The following is a 19,912-nucleotide window of genomic DNA, read 5'->3' on the forward strand; positions in this document are numbered from 1 at the left end:
TGATGAAATACTTTATTGTAGCAGTACTGTCTCTTTCAAACGTACTAACCTCCAACTCCTGTCCTTACATTTCTTTCTCCAAATACCCAATCGCCACACAATCAGCTCTGTAATAGACATTAAGCCATCTGTAAGCTTAGAATGCCGATTCTTCAAAACTTTTAAAGAACATCGAAATATCTTCGTAGTCTATGTTTAATTATTCTATCCATCTAGTGTCGCGACAGCACCAGCAAGAATACAGCACAAGGCAGGAACAATCCGTGAAGGGAGCGCCAGCTCCTTGCTAGCGCTGCGACACCGTGTCCTCACATGTTTATTTATTAAAAATATAGATTATTTAAATGAAGTTAAAGTTTTATCTGTATAATACACATTTTGCTGCATTTCATCTTAAAAATGATAGTCATCATATGTAAATACACACTTTATAAAGTGGCTCAGGTTGTGCAACATTATAACTGTAGTGCAAGTTTACAGTGAGGTGATTGTACTTATAAGAGCGTTTGCCATGTGAAAGCAGTTCAATAGACTGTGTGAATGGCTGAGGCAGCGTGTGCTTGATGCTGTATACCGATAATTCTCTTTCCGATCAGCTGCTGTACAGCTGTGATTCACACTCAGATACAGTGATATAAATACTCCGAGTGGTGCAGTGAGAGTAATACGGACAAAGATGATCCACTGTGGCAACCCCTAACGGGAGCAGCTGAAAGAAGAAGAAGAAGAAGGTGCACTGAGAGTAACAATGCTAAAGCAGTTATGGTATTTAGAAAAGTTTGACCATTCTGTTGACCATTATATTGTTACAGGTTAATTACAATCAGATGCATTAAACTAATAAACAATATGCGGTTAATTTCAGTGTATTTATAAAGCTGCGTCAGGGATGTAGATCTAAAAAAGAAAGGGTAACCACACAGGAACAGTAGCACTGTTTTGACGCTGTGTGCCGGCAGTTTGCAAAACTGAGTGGAGAACTTGCGTACACCAGGGTTGGAGCTACCGTGAAAATGTGTGTGACTTTACGCCAAGTTTAGGTTTTATACATCACGATTTGAGCGTGGAAACGTTCGTATGCAACATTTTTGTGCGTACACACTGTTTATACATGAGGGCCCAGGTCAGCCTACCTTGAGGTAGTAGATGATTACATCTTGCCTGAAGAAGGGGCCTGAGTTGCCTCGAAAGCTTGCATATTGTAATCTTTTTAGTTAGCCAATAAAAGGTGTCATTTTGCTTGGCTTTTCTCTACATTCATAATGGCTAACACGGTACAACACCCTAGTACTATTGAGGTAGTTTTGAAATTAAAGCTTTTTTTGAGTTTCATGGGCCCAGATTTCAGGACAATATTTGGGAGAGGGGGTTACATTAATCAAAAGTGTACAACAAATATCAGACAGAAAATAACGAAGGCACTCACATCACTGAAAAGCATTTATTTCTTTTGTTGAAAATGATATACACAGCACTCTCCAAAAATACAAACGTCTGTAAGTCAGGCTACAACACAGATAGTGGGAAAATACAACAAAATTTCAATACAGAAAGGTTATTGTATAAATCAGCTAGTAGTGGGGTGGTGATGACAAAGACGTCTGGGAGCATGACATACTGGAAGATGGGGTCTCCATGTCACGTAACAGCAATTTTAGTCTTGAGAGAATGAGGCAGATTGTTTATGCAGCCAGATTGAAAGTTGAAGCCCAAAGCAGTTAATCTTTTAAAATGGTTAAAATACCAAAAATCCAGGAAACATTAAGTGTTTTGTGTTTACTTGAGTCTGATGCTATTAAAAAATATCATAAAGTGCTCCACGCACTGGACATATCCGCAGATGACTGTTAATAATCAAGACTATCCTGGAGGTCCAACTCTGAACTACAGCTGCCATGCTGATGAGTCTGTCTGTGTTACCACCATTCCACAGCCATTCTTTGAGCATTTCACTTTTAACTAAATTGTTTTTCACTACTAGTTGAGCTTTCACTTGCTATTAAAGTGCCAGGATCTGCAACTGAAAGTCAGCCCCTTAGAAGCGGGGGAGATGTGGTCCAGTGGACTTAGACGAAGTCCAGACAGGCACATAAACAAAGGAGCAAAAAAACGAAGTCAGAGTCAGAAACAAATGAGGTGTCACAACCAGCAGTTAAAGGGCAAATGTCAACTGGGAGTTGAACAACTGAATGTAAGCATGAAACCAGAGATTTGCTGAAAAGAAAAATATGCAATGTTAGCCCTAAAACCAGGCACTAAGTGGTTGCCAGCATCCACTTTCAATGTCAGGAGCTGATGAGCTTCAAGTGATGACGCCACAGATGTCACCACCAGGTAAAAGGAATTAGCGCCTATAATTTGGGCCATGGCCAATCTCATTCTGTAGTTAAGATAAGCAGACCTCACTGTGATACCATAACACAAAGGACTGGTTCAACAAGCAGATCAGTGAAAGACACTTCAATAAATAAGCCCTGCAAACAAGACACGGCACCCCACAGTTAAGATGTTCTAAATCATTTTTAATTCATAGCAAATTACTCATCACACATCCCAATTTTAAGTTCAAGGCTGACATAATTCTCTGGAATATTCTGAATTATTTTAAAGGTATACTCCACCCAAAAATAATATTTTTTTATATGTTACTTACACCTTGTACTTTGTAACGATAGCAAAAAAAAAAGTTTAATCTCACGTTTTCATGCGGAATGGAGAGAAAAAATATTCTGATATAGTGGAGTGTGGCGACCCATGCTGCACATTGGCAGATGATCTGAAAAACGTCCATGGAAAAAAAACAAATACTAACACTACTCGTGTTGCATAATCCACATGTCTGTCACCCAGTCATATGCTCCAAATGTGCAAACCACAGGCACTTTTTTTGCTAAAATATTATTAACAGTTCCTTCTGGAAAAAGAAGCATATTGTGCTTTTGAACTGAAGACCTACCTTTATCATTCGTTGGTCAGAGGTCCTGCCTAAAATTCAAAGGCACAGTATTATGGGAATGAGTTTTCCTGTTTACAATGTACGTTGCTTTTCCAGAAGTTACTGTTAAAATTAATACCAGGCTTAGGCTTCATTATGTCATAAACATAATGGCTCTGAGGCTAAGGATCTGAGCTGGTATCCAGAAGGTTGCCGGTTCGAATCCCCGTCACTGCCAAAAGAGATCCTACTCTGCTGGGCCCTTGAGCAAGACCCTTAACCTGTAATTGCTCCAGGGGTGCTGTACAATGGCTGACCCTGCGCTCTGACCCCAAGGGGTATGCGAAAACTAACAAATTCCTAATACAAGAAATTGTATAAGGCGAAATAAAGAACAAAAAAAAAACTTTTTCTCTTATTCTGCATAACAATACCAGATTAAACGTTTTTCTTGGCCATCACTACAAACTACATGGTATAAGTAACTTATCAAAAAGAATCAATTTTGGATGGAGTATTCCTTTAATACAACTCACATATTTAAATCATTATTTTATTTAATATTTTGATGTCATTTTGATTTTTTACGGGAGCTGCTGTTATTTATACTTGCTATAGCCACGGATCATGTGACCTACAACATCATGACAGCCATGATATAAAGAATGGCAGCACACGCCTCATGATGGCCACGTTTTTGGATTTTCCAAATACTCATGGTTACACTTTAATTTTTTGCGTCTTGAATTTAGATTTAGAATTCTGGAATTGATCACAAAATTATTCAATGTATATTGAATTACAATATCACATAATGTCTTCATTTTTTGTAACACCAATCCCAAAAAAACCCACTGTCCTCTAAATTGGAGTTCTGGATGATGAATTCTTATACCATCATTTAATTTTTCATTTGAATTCATTGATGAGGAGAAATAAAGCAGCATGTATTTCCCAGTAATTGAACTAAACAAATGAAGAACACAGAAAATTAACTGCTTTATGTCTGCAATGCCCTAAACACTTTGTAAAATCTCTGATCTGTAAGTGACAAAGGGATAAAGAGAAGGATGTGGTGATAAAGAAAGTGGGGGTGACTGGTAAAAATCAAGCCCACCAGCTTCATTGGTCAGTATCTACAATACGCTATACATCTCAGAACACCTAATGCACAACACCAAGATCAGCCACATAATCTAATGCCTTAACCGTACTTAATATAAACAGAAAAATTAAAAATGCGCTCTGCGCATAGTACACTTTGTACGCAAAACAAAACCGCAACTGCAATTTACAAATGTTCTTCTTTTCAACATGTTACTCTTTTTTCCCGAAAAACTTCTTAAAGACAGATTTGTTTCTTGCTCTTGGGAGACTCCCATAATTCCTGTTGCTGGGTCTGTGCAGGTGAATCTCTGGATGCCATTCAGGCAGATGGACCTCCTGCGGCACTGCTTGTGGGGGGCTGTTCAGGATTGTCTGACACTGTCTGCTAGGCACCTCAGTTAAATGGTCTCCAATGAAAAGCGTTACTGAGTAACTGGAGCCACCCTCAGCTTTCCCAAAAGGCATGGACACAGGAGTTATTTTTTGGTAAGCAGCTGAAAAAGAAAAGAAAAAATAAATAAATAAATAAGAAGGTATGGTCATGTGGTGCACCAGTTAGTGGTGTGGTGATACAGTTCGCATGAACTTTGCAAGTTGTCCATGTGTTCTTTCTTTGGCACCACCTGTTTCCTCACACATCCCAAAGACATGCAGTTTAGGTGGACCAAAGTCTCTGAATTGACCTGGTGGGTATTTGCATCATACATCAGTGTGCCCTGTGATGGAGTGCTGCATCATCCAGTGTTAGTTCATGACACTCGTGGGACTGCTTTGACTCTCAAAGAAATGGAAAAGCATGTCTCCGAAAAATGAACAGATGAAAACAAATAGTAGTAGTAGTAGTAGTAGTAGTAGAGCTTTATTGTCATCCTAACAATATACTTACAGTACACAGTGGGACGAAATATCGTCCTCCAGAGTCAAAAGGTGCAGTACACAAGATATATCTATATATATAACTAAAAAACATATACAGTATTACGTAGTATTATAAATGCCACCAAGGCCTTGTAGCTGTCACCTCGATTCAATTTAAAGACCACATCCACTTTTCAGCCTACTGTGCCTACAAACAAAGTAGAGGTAAAGCTACACATAACAGTAAAAATAAAAAACAAAATTACAAATACAGGAAGTATAAATCCCAATGCAACATAAATATAAAAATATTCATATGCATATTTTTAACAGGGTGGCACGGTGGCGCAGTGGGTAGCGCTGCTGCCTCGCAGTTAGGAGACCTGGGGACCTGGGATTGCTTCCCGGGTCCTCCCTGCGTGGAGTTTGCATGTTCTCCCTGTGTCTGCGTGGGTTTCCTCCCACAGTCCAAAGACATGCAGGTTAGGTGGATTGGCGATTCTAAATTGGCCCTGGTGTGTGCTTGGTGTGTTTGTGTGTGTCCTGCGGTGGGTTGGCACCCTGCCCGGGATTGTTTCCTGCCTTGTGCCCTGTGTTGGCTGGGATTGGCTCCAGCAGACCCCCGTGACACCTGTGTTCGGATTCAGCGGGTTGGAAAATGGATGGATGGATATTTTTAACACATATTAGAGAACAGGCCAACTGGTCCCCCAGATCATTCTGTAGGTACGTCTGCATTAAAGTGCAGGCAAACGTCAAGCAAAGATGGCAAAGGCCTGACCTGATCTGTCCACTGGAGGAGTCTTAATTCAGCCACCTTGGCTTTCACCAAGGATTTGAAGAACCCTGTGCTGGCTAAAAGGCTCATAGATAGTTGGGTCACAAATTCATATCTGGCCTGCTGTACCTTCCAAATAGAACAGACTTGTGTTTCCACAGGAGACATTGATCTTCCAGGTTTGATTGAGTAGCATCCTGTGCAGGCTGAACGTCTCCATGGACAGACTAAATTGTATTTACAGTCCAGTGAATAATGCTGACTTACCGTAAAAGACGTGAGATTACAGTTCCTGGCTGATGAAATGTCATTTGAGATGTATAGAAATTCAAGTCAAGCCCAAAATGCTTCCTGTGTCCAAATTAACATTCTTTCACCATTTGCACAATGATAGGAAATGGGCCTGTTTGCTTGTGAAGAGAATACTTTTCTCAGAAAACAAGTCAGATGTATCAGGATAAAAAACCTGATTTAAGAGTAAAATTAGTAATCTTACAGATTTTGAATGTATGCTCATAGGGGATATGTTCAAATCAAGTGGTAGCCAAATACCAAATCCTTGCAGACGTTTATAGCCATAAATTAAAAAATTGATGCGATGCAAATGAAAATGTGTCCCACACTGGCTTATTGAGTATTGAGCATACTTATCAGACATATATAAAATCACATAAAGCATAGAAATTTAGCTATATAAAGAATCAGAATCTCCTGCCCAGTCACCTTCTGTGTGACGGTTGTGCATTCTCCCTGTGCCCACATTAAATGGCTTTTTTTGGGGTTCTACCCTTTCCAGTCTCACATCCCAAAGACATGTGTTAATATGAAAATCCAAATACTCCCTGAATTAAAATGCGCGATATGTTTGGTTACTGGATTGTCTTTAACACAGTCTGGATAGACTTGTTCTTTGTGCTACTCTGTATTTGAACTGTCCATCAGTAAGTAGTTAGATGGTCTACCTACCTAACATACACTATATGGCCAAAGGTTTCTGGACACCTGACCATCACACCTACCTGTATATGAGCTTGTTGGACATCCCATTCTAAAACAATGGAGCATTAATATGGAGTTGACCCTTCTTTGCAGCAATAAAAGCCTCCACTCTTCTGGGGGAGGCTTTCTACAAGATTTTGGAGTGTGTCTCTAGGAATTTGTGTCCTGTCAGCCAAAAGAACATTTCTGAGGTCAGGTACTACTGATATTGGACAAGATGGCATGGCTCACAATCACTTGTTTAGTTTATCCCATAGGTGTTCAGTAGAGCTGAGGCCAGGGCTCTGTGCAGGCCACTCGATGTCTTTATGGACTTGGCTTTGTTCACACTCATTTAACAACTGAACAGAGCTTTCCCCAGACTGTTTCCACTAAGTTGGAAGCACACAAATCTCTAAAATGTCTTTGTATGCTGTAGCATTAACAGTACCCTTCAATGGAAGTAAGCAGGCTACTTAAACTCTGACAAGCAGTGCCAGATTATTATGCCTCCTCCTCCAACTTTATAGTAGGTATTATGCAGTCCTGAGGGACACCCTGATGGTTCGCGAGATCCCCCCGAGGTTGCTGGATATCATGGCCGGCCTGTACACTGGTACTGTGAGTGCTGTGCAGAGTGGAGGCAGGACCTCTGCGTTTTTCCCAGTTGATTCTAGGGTACGTCAGGGGTGTGTTCTGCTCCTACTCTGTTCAATGCTTGTATGGACTGGGTGTTGGGCAAGGTCGTGGGGTCCAGCGGCCGTGGGGAATCTGTTGGTGAAGAAAGATTCACGGATCTTGACTTTGCTGACGATGCTGTGATCTTCGCGGAGTCAATGGGGGCTCCGATCGGGGCGCTCGAGAGACTGAGTGAGGAGTCCGAGTGTCTGGGCTTGCGAGTGTCCTGATAAAAACCAAGAGCCAGGTCTTTAATGACCTCTTGGGCACAGCCATCAGCAGTGTGTCTGTCTGCAGAGAGAGTATCGACCTTGTTGAGAAGTTTACTTACCTTGGCAGTGACATTCATGTCTCTGGCGACTCTTCCTGTGAAGTCAGTAGACGGATTGGGAGAGCATGGGGGGTCTTGAGGTCGCTGGAAAGGGGTGTGTGGCGCTCCTGATATCTATGCAAAAGGACGAAGGTCCAAGTCTTAGGAGTCCTGGTGCTTCCTGTCTTGCTATATGGTTGTGAGACATGGACGCTATCCAGTGACCTGAGACGAAGACTGGACTCTTTGGTACTGTGTCTCTCCAGAAAATCCTTGGGTACTGTTGGTTTGACTTTGTGTCGAATGAGCGGTTTCTCATGAAGTCACAAATGAGGCACATTACCTGCATTGTGAGGGAGTGTCAGTTACGGCACTATGACCATGTGGTGCGTTTCCCCGATGGTGATCCGGCTCATAAGATCCTCATTGTTGGGGACCTGAGTGGCTGGACCAGGCCAAGGGGTCGCCCACGTAACACCTGGCTGAGGCAGATAGAGGGTCATTTCCGGAGGGTAGGACTGGACTGGCGTGTCTGCCTGGGGGGTTGCCAATTGGGATCCCGAGCTGTTTCAACGTGTAGTGGGTGCGGTAACACACTGTACCAGTGCATGCTCCCCAACTTGACTTGACTTGATTATGCAGTCCGGAAAGTAGTGTTCTCCTGGCATCTGCTAAACCAAGATTGGTCCATCTGACTTCCACATAATGAAGTGGGATTCATTGTTCCAGAGAAAACTTTTCCACTGCTCCATAGTTCAATGGTGATGTGCTTAAAATCACTTCAGCTGACACCTGGCACTTCACATAGTGATCTTAGGGTTGTGTGCAGCGGCTCCGCCATGAAAACACATTTCATGAAGCTCCCAATGCATTGTTCTTAAGATGATGTTGCTTCCAGAGGTAGACTGGTACTCTGTTGCGAGTGATGCACCAGAGGATAGATGAATTGTATGTGTTATGACTCTCTGTGTTTGTGTGATCTACAACTTCATAGTTCAGCTGCTGTTGCTCTTAGATGCTTCTACATCACACTGTTAGAACCTACAGCTGGCTACACCTAGCAGAGTAGAAATTTCATATACTGACTTGCGGCAAAAATGGCATTCTGAGACAGTGCCATGTTTAAAGTAACTGAGCTCTTCAGAATGACCCAATCAACTGCCAGTGTCTGCCAGTTTTAGATTACATGGCTATGTGCTTGAATTGATTCACCTTTTAACAATGAAACACCTGAACTCAATAATTTGGACTGGTATCCACATGCTTTTGGCCATCTAGTGTACTTCCACATTTATCCATCCATTTTAGGAACTCATATCAGGATGACAGACATAATATTTCAGTTTATTTATCCTTTTGTCATATTTTCTGGAAAAGGGGTGCTGGAAAGCATCAATATCATGTCTATTTGTTTTTAACAGTATGTCAGTGCACAGTGAACCGATTTAAATGACTCTTTCAGCTAATTATTTTTTCAGGAAATTAAAAACTTGACAATGATATGAAGTGTATATGACAAAATGAAGGCACAAACTCTAGTGTTTTATTAGAATCTGGACTAGGGGATCATGTGTTTTCCTTGGCAGTTGCTAGACGCTTACTCCCATCTTTGACTTAGTTCACTATTTTATGTACTAATCAATATCTTAGCCTGCTTATGCAGTGACAGGGTTGCGTAAAGTCAGAGTCTATCAGAGGCAAGACTAGATACGGCAGGATACCAGGCAGAGATGATTATATCTCCATAATGGTGAGATAGTCTAATGTAGGCTACCTAGACTAAAATAGAGTTGCTGTTACTGGATGTGGCTGACTAATTTAATGCATAAAAACACAATTCTACAGAAGTACACCTTTAATTTAGCAGGCTTACTTGTTCATCTTGATGGTGGAGCCACAGGCTGTGTGTGAGACTAAGGTTCAGAAACAGCCTGTTGCCATTTATTCACATACAGTAAATGTCAACTCTGTCTTCATTCAATGGCAATAAATGAAAGCCAAAATATTTTGCTCCTAAATTGTCTTTCTGATATTTTAATCACACTATTTCAAAAGAAAAGGAAGTACCTGAGGTAAAGGAATGTGAGCGTCGTTTGTTTATCATCAGATCTGTGTCAATGTCAGCATAGTACTCCTCCTCTGGCAGATGACAAGTTTCTTTGCTTCGCTGAGATAGCTTCTGTTTCATGGCTTGGCGTAAGGACCCATAATAATCACCTTATAGGGAAAATAAATACAGTGAGTGTGTCAGGTGCATGCTGACAAGATGTTGCCACAGAAGTGGAAGCTCATGCAACGTAGCCTCTTGGCGCCACTTTTTATTTATTTTTTTTTGAAAATGCAATTTCACAGGAAATGTGGTATTCCACCTGCAAAACATGGCTGGCAATGCAAATCTAGCTTAGAGTGCATTACTTGGAAGGAGGCATAACATAAATGGAAAATAAAAGAATAATTAAAAGAACAGACAGAGTTTAGATAAATAGTGAATATCAAAAACAAGATGAAGAAAATCACTACACAAGAATCGTAAACCAAAACTCCAAAAAGCAAACAAACACTAGTAGAGCCACCAACTGAGCTGACCCCCTTTTTACTTCCCCTTCCCTCTCCTATCATAGCACTGCCATGTAATTATTGATGAACAGCATGACAAAGGAGGAGTCCGGAGCAAAAATAAGTCGAAGGCATGGCTAGGAAGCAGATCTCTAGTCAATGCCAGATATAGCAATGCATTCCTTCTGCCTCAAGACCATTAAGGGTAGAATTTTGCCATGGTATCAAACACACCCAGGTACTCACTGGATTTGTAGATAAAATGGATCTTTCACCTAATGTAAAAACTGGGGAATCAATCCCTCTAAAGACATGTGAATGACAGATTGATGTTTTGCTCTTACGGTTTCTGCCAATCTCATGATATTTGGCAATGTTGTATGACTTCAGATGAAATACCAATTTCTAGGGTGAATCCTTCATTTTCATTATTATATTGTTAGGTTGTTTCTTCTGTCACGGTGGCCGTTTACACTGTTGCAGTGAGTTGTAGTGTCACCATTTAACCAAATATACATTAACTTTGGCTGGATGTGATTTCTTGCCACATGCTCTTTCCCAGAGTAAGTGACCCTTTAGGTAACATGGTCATAGATGTGTTTATTCGGTAGATTTTTAGAGAAGTCCTACCATAAACTGCTCTGTCATCCCCAAAAATCTGGAAAAATATAAATTTCTGTAGAAGCCAAAAGTTACAGGAGTGCCAGCTTGTGAAACCAGATAACAGTCACCACAGTGGTCATGTTGATTACACGGGTCTACAAAAAAATATTTTTTGTTTGCTACTGGGAAGTTCCAACCAGCAGTTTATTAAGTTTTTTACACTGATTTCACTGCGGTGGGTTGGCACCAATGTTCCCTCTAAGCTGAGCGCGTGAGCAATCGCTCACACGAATTCAGAGCGTCGCTCATACTTCCCGCACGATTGCTCATTCTGACGGCGTCGCTCGTACTTATCGCACGATCGCTCACTCCAACCGTCGGAGTTGGTACTCATAAATTTTTGGCTTAAACAAAATGTCGCTCATAAACAATGTTTTTTGCTCACTATATGCTACTCCTTAGAGGGAACATTGGTTGGCACCATGCCTGGCATTGGTTCCTGCCTTGTGCCCTGTGTTGGCTGGGATTGGCTCCAGCAGACCCCCGTGACCCTGTGTTTGGATTCAGTGGGTTGGAAAATGGATGGATGGACACTGATTTCAAATGTGAAATCGGAATTAAGCTAGCACGTCAGGTTTTTGAGATACACATCATTGACGTTTTGACACTTTTGAATATCAATATATCGAGACAATATCTGGAGTTTGAACTCTGTCCCACCAAAACTGTTTTGATGTGTTTATTCTGAAAACAAAGCAGAAGACGATACCAGCATGTTCTCCACAAGCTCAGCATAACTCTCTGCTCTGTGACTGCCAAGAAAATTCTGGACAACCTGCACAAATGCCCATGCTGCTGATTCAGTTGGCTTCAGTTCCCTTTTGAACTCATCGTCAAGCGTCAGTTCATGGATATCAGGACCAACAAAAACACCTTCCTTAGTTCTGGCTTCACTTTTCTCAAGACCAAAATTATTTCTTAAATGCATTGCCGTGTCTGTCCATCTCTTTGACAAAATTTTCAAAGTACTGGTGAATCTAATGAACAAAATGTCCTGAAATGCAGTGTTATGTTAAGGAACGAGTAAAAGCGACTACCTACTGCAGTGTCAAGTTTGAGTTGGTAATCAGTAACAAATGTTTTATCCGCTAATTAAAAATGAATAATTTTTAAATAAAATGAATAATGATAAGGTAAACAACTCACAACTGTTAGTAGTGTGTGGCATCAAAATGGTTATCCATCTTTACTGTCCAGTCAAGCTAGTTGTCCAAGACCTGGAACATCATAACTAAAAAATGGGACGTGCTAAACAAAAACGGTTTTCAGATTTGGAGTCAGCAAGTGAAATTTGTTAAAGAACAAGTGAAAGAATCCCAGTAGTAAAATGCTTGTTGACCGGTGTTACTGTTTGCTGGTAACACATGCTGATTCACATACTGCCGTGGAGTTGGAACAGGAGAAGGAGCACACCATGCAAAACATTAACATAATTTAAATAAACAGACGCCAAAACAACATGCATTCATTAATTTGCTGAATCTAGTCTTGTATTTTATGGATGCCCAAAGTCTATCATGGTGGTTCTGGCAACAAAACAGGAGCCACACCTTGCTGCAACACCACTTTGTCTCAAGGCACACTCATGAACACATAAAGACGGGGTCAGTTTAATGGTACCCATCACTCTGTCTGGTGCGTTTTTGGATTAGGAAAAAAGTTACTGCAATATATGAAGAAATCTCATGTGGTCCTTGTTAACCACTGTGCTGCCCATTCTAAATCCAGAACATTACTAAAATGATTATTATTTGGCTGATGCTTTTATCTAAGGCAATTTACAACATCTGAGATACAGTTGGTTACATTTTTTTATTTCTCCCAACAGGAGCACAAGTGAAGTGACTTGCTCATGATCACAATGTGTTAATTGCATAACACACAACCTCACTGTCTGAAGTGTTAGGTCCAAATCCTTTAATGATAAATGAAAACCTTTGATGAATCGCACTACCAGACCATAAATGAAAAATACTTGTCACTATCCTAATAATAACATGTAGCTGAAATCTCTGCCCTTGGAAAGATTGCAGCGGAACTGGCCACAAGTAAGATGAAAATAGGACATTTTGTTGTGCAATTGCTGTCATTGCATTTGTATTTACAGTAGATTTTGCACAACAGTGGAAAAAATACCCTAAAATACCCTGGGGATCTGGATGTTTGTGATATGTTGCAATGAACAGTTCTACTTGTATTTTGTAGCGTTTACTTTTGTTTTTCCAAGCACAATTTCAGAGTAGAATTATAGTGCACCAGGGAGTGATACCATGTCAAAGTATCTTGATTTTCCAGCAGGATACCCTCTGTATTGACCTAGCATGCTATGTTAGCGTTCTAATGCTCTATGCCCAGGACAATGGTTTCCTCCCACAGATCAAAATTTATTTTTGTGTGTGTGAGATATATAGTGCACCCTACATTGCATTTGTGTCCAATTCTGGATGTGATCCTTCCTTGCACTGGCTAATTTTGAGTTATAATCCAACTCTCCACAATCCCAACCAAAAAAGGCAATGCTGAAAGTTGAGATTTGGATGTTAGTGAAGAACCTTCTAAAAGAGAATCAACATTTGAGGACTCCTTGTTCGCCTTGTCCTTAATAATACTGAGTTTTATTTTAATTCTAAAAAAAAAAAATTAAATTATCAGATCAGATGTTCAGTTTACCTTGATGGCTTCTGTCAGTAGACAGAGGTGTCGAGAGTTCTTGCATGTGGCTGCCCAAGCAGCCTGGCAATCTGACATTTTCTCTTGTTAGAACTGTAATCTCTTTAGCCCTTGATGAGACTGCTAAACTCTGCTCTGGAAAAGATGAAGTGCTGCCTTCCTGAGGAACAGAAGATGTGGAACTACTTGCATAGCTTTCAATTGACTTGACATCTCTGAAAAGTGAAAAGAGAAGTACACCTGTCACCGCCATGGTCATTAGGATTCAGCCTATAGTTGTCAATGTGAAAGCTAACCTAGAAATCACAATTTATGGATTGAGGATGCATTCTAATATGCATCAGTTAAAGTTGACACCCTCTAATCATTGCCAGATTTCAATATCAAGACAATGATTAAGCAGTATTATCTGTTATGATAAGAACGTTGTTAATAAACTTAAGAAATTAACCACTGTCATAGGCAAACAAATTGGAAACACTCTATTCACTTCCTGATCTTCCTTTCATGTAGCAACGATCTCCGCAAAAACTTACCTTGGCCAGGATACAAGGCCATCAAAGGACACAGGTCTTGTATACCCTCACAACAAGCCAATTTATAATAATAGCTTGACATAAAATACACCCAATATCTCAGTACATATAGAAAACCCACATGAACATAATAATTCTTTAATTCTTTGCATTTATATAGCGCTTTTCTTACTGCTCGAAGCACTCAGCAATTGAAGAGCTCAGTTCCAAAATCAGCTAAGTACAAAAGATAAATTTTGGAGATAAATAGGAAAATCTGGGTGCATAAACAGATTTTGAAACTAAATCCCTAAAACTATAGCGCTACACTGTTGCAATTAGCAGGTTTTGAAGCGCAAACATATTTTCGGCGCATGACCAACTGCATGAAAAGTCACAATCACGTGTTCACTAAATTTTATCAAAAGGTGTAATTAGCAGATTTTGGAACTCACATCTTCAATTGTAGGTTAAGGGCCTTGCTCAAGGGCCCAACAGAGCAGAGTCCCTATTGGCATTTATGGGATTCGAACTGGCAACCTTCCGATTGCCAGTGCAGATCCCTAGCCTCAGAGCCACCATTCCGCCCATGGGAGAACCATGCAAACTCACTGAAGACTGGAGCTGTGAGGCAGCTATTTTAATCACTGTGTCACTTCTCCACCTCATGTTGTTTCATAAAAAAGGAAAGAAAATAATATAATGAATATTTTGGCTGCTGAATCATTGGTACCAGGGTGATAATTGGTCTAGTGAGCAAGGTAACTGAAGGCACAAAAGGGCGACATGAGAAAGGGGCAAAGCCCTACAAATGATGGGGAAGCTTGCAATGGCAGAAATAATGCATGCCATCATGCCTGTGAAGAGGAACGGGCAATGCCAGTGTGTTCACTGAATGAGAACTGCCTTGCTGAAAGTCATCACACCACCCAACCTGAACAGCTGAAGTGCCAAGGAAACTCAATGACAGACAAGAAACCTGACCTAACTCCTGCTGGAGCAGACACTTCTTTCGATGTTTTTGATGTGGTGACTTTAAATGAGACATAACATTTAAGCTAAATGCCTTTTTTCTCTTTAATGCTCATGTATTTTATTCTCTGATGTTCATTTTTGTGGTGTGTGTAGTTGTTCTTGAGCTACCATTAAAAGAACTTGCTTCTCAGGGAGCATGTGTCTCTTACAAAATACACCAGGAGGAAAGGGGTTCAAACTTCATATAAGTAGGCTCAGTGAGGATTTAGGTGTTGAAGCCGTTTGCTCCTGTTTGATACCTTTTGTGCTCCCTTTGTTTATCCCACCCATTTGCTATCTTTACATAAAAATTAGCTGTTTTAGAAAATGTTGGCTTCTTTGTCATTATTCTGGTTAGAACTTTGAGAACTCTGTCTATATTATTGAGTGTTATGCCAAGTCAGGGGTAGACAAGATTTGTGATGTGATCTGGAGGTGCTTTAAATGTTTGTGGCCCAAGCCTTGCAAAGCAATTATCAACCAATCGCAAGTGCTCTTCGATTGGGTGAATGAGAATACAGTTATAATTTATGAATATAAATAAGAGTGATGGAAGATGTACTCGCCCTGTCCAGGGATTATTCCTGCTTTGTGTCCTGCTGGGATAGGCTCCAGCTCTCCTGTGTCCCTACTTAGGATAAAACGGGTTTAGAAAATGGATGGATGGAAGATATACTGCTAAAAAATAAGTTTTCATTAGTCACACAGCTATATTTCAGGTTTCAGGACAGGGGATATTAGTCAGATGCAGGTATTATGCAGAGCTTATTTCACAGAATTTGTGATCCTTCTATGCCTGCTTTAATTCTTTCAAACCTAAAAAAGACTATTTGACCATGCAAGTACAATGAGAAAGATGGTGTCTCACTGTGTATGAAATCTTCATAGTGTACCCTCTCACCTCTCCCATGGACACGCTTCACAGTATGCAGTTATAGAGGGTGTTTCATAAAGTACGCAGTTTTTAAAAATGCAATAAATCAGCCAAAATCGAAGCAAAATTCAAAATTTTTATTTAATTTCATTCAACATATACTCCGATTTATTAATGAAAAATGATATCGCGCATAGGTCCACCTCCACTTCCTCTGCAGGCAGTCATCCGATCATTGAAATTAACGATAACTCTTTCGCAGACGTCCCTGTCGATTTCGCTGATTACTCATTGAATTTCCCTCTTCACTTTGGCAATCGTTTGAGGTTTGTTCATGTAAACTTGTGACTTCACATATCCCCATAAAAAGAAGTCACAAGGTCTGAGGTTACATGACCTCGGAGGCCATTCTTAGTCGCCGCCGTGAAGTGAGATCAGATGCTCAGGGAATTTTTCACAAAGCAAGGTGATTGTCCCCCGGGATGTACGGCAGGTAGCCCTGTCCTGCTGAAACCACATTTCATCAATTTAGTCATCCTCCGTTTCTTTCAGAGCAGGCCACAAAAAGTTGGTGATCATGTCCCGATAACGGTTGCCATTTACAGTAACTGAATTTCCATCATCATCTTCAAAAAAGAAGGGGGCAATCACACCTCCTGCCCAAAAACCACACCAAACTGTGGCTTGTTGGGGATGCATTTCGTGCTCTTGGATCACTCTAGGGTTTTCGTCACCCAAATGCGGCAATTTTGTTTGTTGACATACCCCGAGAGATGGAAATGTGCCTCGTCACTGAAGATTATTCTTTTTGAAAAACTGTCGTCCTCTTGTTCCAAAATCCAATCGGCGAATCTTCGCCATTTTGCATGATCTGCTAGTTTCAGCTCTTGTGTCAACCAAATATGAAGATCTTTTTTCAGTATTCGATACACCGAAGATGGTGACATACCCAGCTGTTGTGAACGGTGGCGAAGCGACTTCACGGGGCACACATTCACACTGTCTTGCACTACCGCCATGTTTTGCTCCGTTCAAACATTATGGTTTTGACCAGGTGATTTTCTGGTTGCAACTGACCCAGATTCTTCGAATTTCTGTACCAACCTCGAAACCGTTGTTAAAGTAGGGGCATTGTCACGTCCAAAGATCGCGCCAAGATTACGGACAGTCTCTGCGTAGCATCCCCTGTTTTTTTCTAATGAGTTTTCACAATAAGAATGCGTTGCCCGATACTGAACTGCTCCATGGTTACTAAATGGAAAAACGACAAATGGTCTTCTAATCGGAGTGATAATAGATAACGAAAATGATAGGAACAGTGCTGACACCCTTCAAATGAAAAAATCCCACGCAATTCAAAAACTGCATACTTTATGAAACACCCTTTATGATATTTTACTAATTGTATGTCAAGTGGAAAAGAAGTAGTGTTTTAAAAATAAATGAATAGGAAAAATGACAATGTAGAGAAATGATTATAACTGCACCCTTCCTGGTCACTTTTCAGCGTTTGTAGGTTCTCCCAGTAACTAAATGGGCTTACTAAAGTATTTCACATTTCTCCCACATACCAAAACTTGTCCATTAGGATTAACAGCAGTTATGCTTTGGTTCAGTGTGAGTGTGGATGCCTTGTTATGAGTTGGTATGCGCTCCAGACTTGGATATTCCCACCATGTTGCTATGGATAGAGGTTTGGAAAATAAAAGGACAAAGAGATAAAATGATACCATTGAGGGTTTGTATGAGTGTGAGATGAACTGGCACTTTACTCAACATCAATTCTTGCCCTTTTCCTTGAAACTGATGAACAGGCTGTAGTCACACTCCAAAACCCTGAGCTAGACCTGGGAGGAAAATGATGGCTATTTGCTCTCTAATTCAACTTTTCTAATTCTCCTTTCACATGTTGTCTGCTTCTGACTCCATCCATCATTAGTATTTTGCTAGGCAACAACTATTATGGGACACCCACGTGATAAGAAATGTGGGGAAAAGAAAGTGGAAGAACCCTTTTAGCGTGTGCTCCAGTATTATGCTTACAAATAATGAATGTTGTGAAATGTTTTTTAGTGCATTTTCTGCTTATTTGACCTATTGCCTCTCCCTGATTATAATTTTGCCTTGTGGAAAGTATTTTTTATTTTTACTAGCTCATGACCTTTTTCTGTAATGGCTTCTATCCCTGCTACTCCCTACATAGTTCAACATAATCTGCTATTTACATACAGTACATTCCAAGCAATGACTGCTGCTTCATGTCCTGCAAATATGCTGTCTGGCCTGAATGGTCATGGGAAATTGGCATTTCACACATGAATGGCAGGCTGTGTGCAGGGGTGGCGAAATCCAGGCCTGAAGGGCCGCAGTGGCTGCAGGTTTTCATTCTAACCCTTTTCCTAATCAGTGACCAGTTTTCACTGCTAATTAACTTTTCCCCCATCACTTTAATAGCCCTGTTAGAAGAGTTCAGCCCTCTGAATTGATTCCTTTCTTCATTAAATGACAGCCAAGCAGAAATGAGATGTGAAACGAGCCAACAGATGAGACCAGCTAAACTGGGGCTTCAAACTCCAACCAGTTTCACTCCAATCACTTTCTTAATGAGAAGCCAATTCTGTGTTAATTAAACCCGTTATTTAATTCCATGGCTTGTTGCTGCTCTCATTCTGCCACAGCACGCATTTCAATAAAAAATTTCTAAGAGCAACGTCAAAATGTTTAGGTGACCTGAGAGATGAACCTGACCAAGACCATCACCTCTCTTTAATTTCAGATATTGCGTGATGGGCACAGGGGAGCTGGTCATGTGGTGGCTTGTTTTGTGTCTCATTATTGTTTGGCTGCTAATTAAAGAAAAAGAAACAACTATGGGACTTGAGTCAAGTTAATTAAAAGAAGTAATCAGCAGCAAAAACTGGTCACTAATTAAGAAGATGGTAAGAATGAAAACCTGCAGCCACTGCGGCACTCCAGGACTGAAGTTCGCCACCCCTGCCTGTGTGGATATGGTGGATTGACTGGGAAGTGAACATCTAAAACAGCTAGGATGTTGAGATGTTTCGCTTCTAAATGCTTCCATCCTTCAAATCTACTCACTTACCCAAGCAGAGGCGACAGCAGGGATGAAGATGTTTCATTGGAAACAGCAAGTCACCAGTGCCAAAAGGCTGTCCTGAAACGACTGTATATTTTTTTTTGGAAACAACTAATGCAGCAATAATACTTTAGCAGCTGTCTTTGAAAGAAGCTGGCAAACTGCTGAAAATGGCAACTTCCCATAAAAAAAGTTTTGTAAATACGGTCTTTTCTGGGAAAAACTAAATAAATAAAATTAGCTGTGATTTCCCCTCATTTTACAATGCTTCCAAGTGTGATGGAAACACAACTAAAGAGTAAGTCCTGAATGAAGGGATTTCTGGTCACTTTGCCAAAATTACTGTAAGAGATTGTGTCCACAATAAGGAAAGGCTGATCCCCTGATATGACTGATGACCCATAGCATAACTGCTAATAACAGGCAGCAACAATCTGGGTTACTGAAACAAAGGCCTGATGAAATTTCAAGATGACTCCCTATACAGGGTAACATTTTTTTCTTAAAAAGGTATTCCAGTTTCCCATATCACCAAGACACACGTTTGAGGTTAAAAGTTGAGTCTAATTAAGCCTGGTATGAGCGAGTGTTGGATAAAGTGAGCTAAGGGAAGAACTGACGTCTCCTGTCCGTGTTGGCTTTTGTCTCCTGTGGCTTCAGCTTGCTTTGGCCTTTGTAAAGGAGACAGGAAACTCAACAGAGTTTATTTTCAGGGGCTCAAGGGCATCCCAGTTAATATACAGTGTCACAGGTGGCTGGGGGTGGTACCCAGCTGGGATGCCCAGGAGGACCGGAGGAGGGCTTATGCCTCCCCCAGACCACAGGGGGGCAACCGCCCTGGTGAATTTGGGGACAACGGGAACAGAGCTTGGAAGCTCA

At 40.8% G+C, this 19,912-nt stretch overlaps 1 protein-coding gene across 7 annotated transcripts in view; it reads right to left on the bottom strand.

Moving 5' to 3' along the window:
• Positions 1–19,912, bottom strand: part of LOC114666113 (spectrin beta chain, non-erythrocytic 1) — a 521,913-nt gene that overhangs the window by 267,027 nt on the left and 234,974 nt on the right. For 6 of the 7 annotated variants that reach the window (XM_051919168.1, XM_051919167.1, XM_028820850.2 and 3 more), the window contains 3 exons: positions 13,534–13,748; positions 9,712–9,861; positions 2,197–4,536 (listed from right to left, as the gene is read on the bottom strand). In XM_051919168.1, coding sequence (XP_051775128.1) covers positions 4,253–4,536; positions 9,712–9,861; positions 13,534–13,748 — 649 coding nt within the window. In that variant the 3' untranslated portion in view covers positions 2,197–4,252. Of the gene's footprint in view, positions 1–2,196; positions 4,537–9,711; positions 9,862–13,533; positions 13,749–19,912 lie in introns of those variants that run through there. The other variant, XR_007933536.1, reaches the window with a different exon arrangement.

This window comes from Erpetoichthys calabaricus, chromosome 15 (genome assembly GCF_900747795.2).
Source record: "Erpetoichthys calabaricus chromosome 15, fErpCal1.3, whole genome shotgun sequence".
Lineage (NCBI taxonomy): Eukaryota > Metazoa > Chordata > Cladistia > Polypteriformes > Polypteridae > Erpetoichthys > Erpetoichthys calabaricus.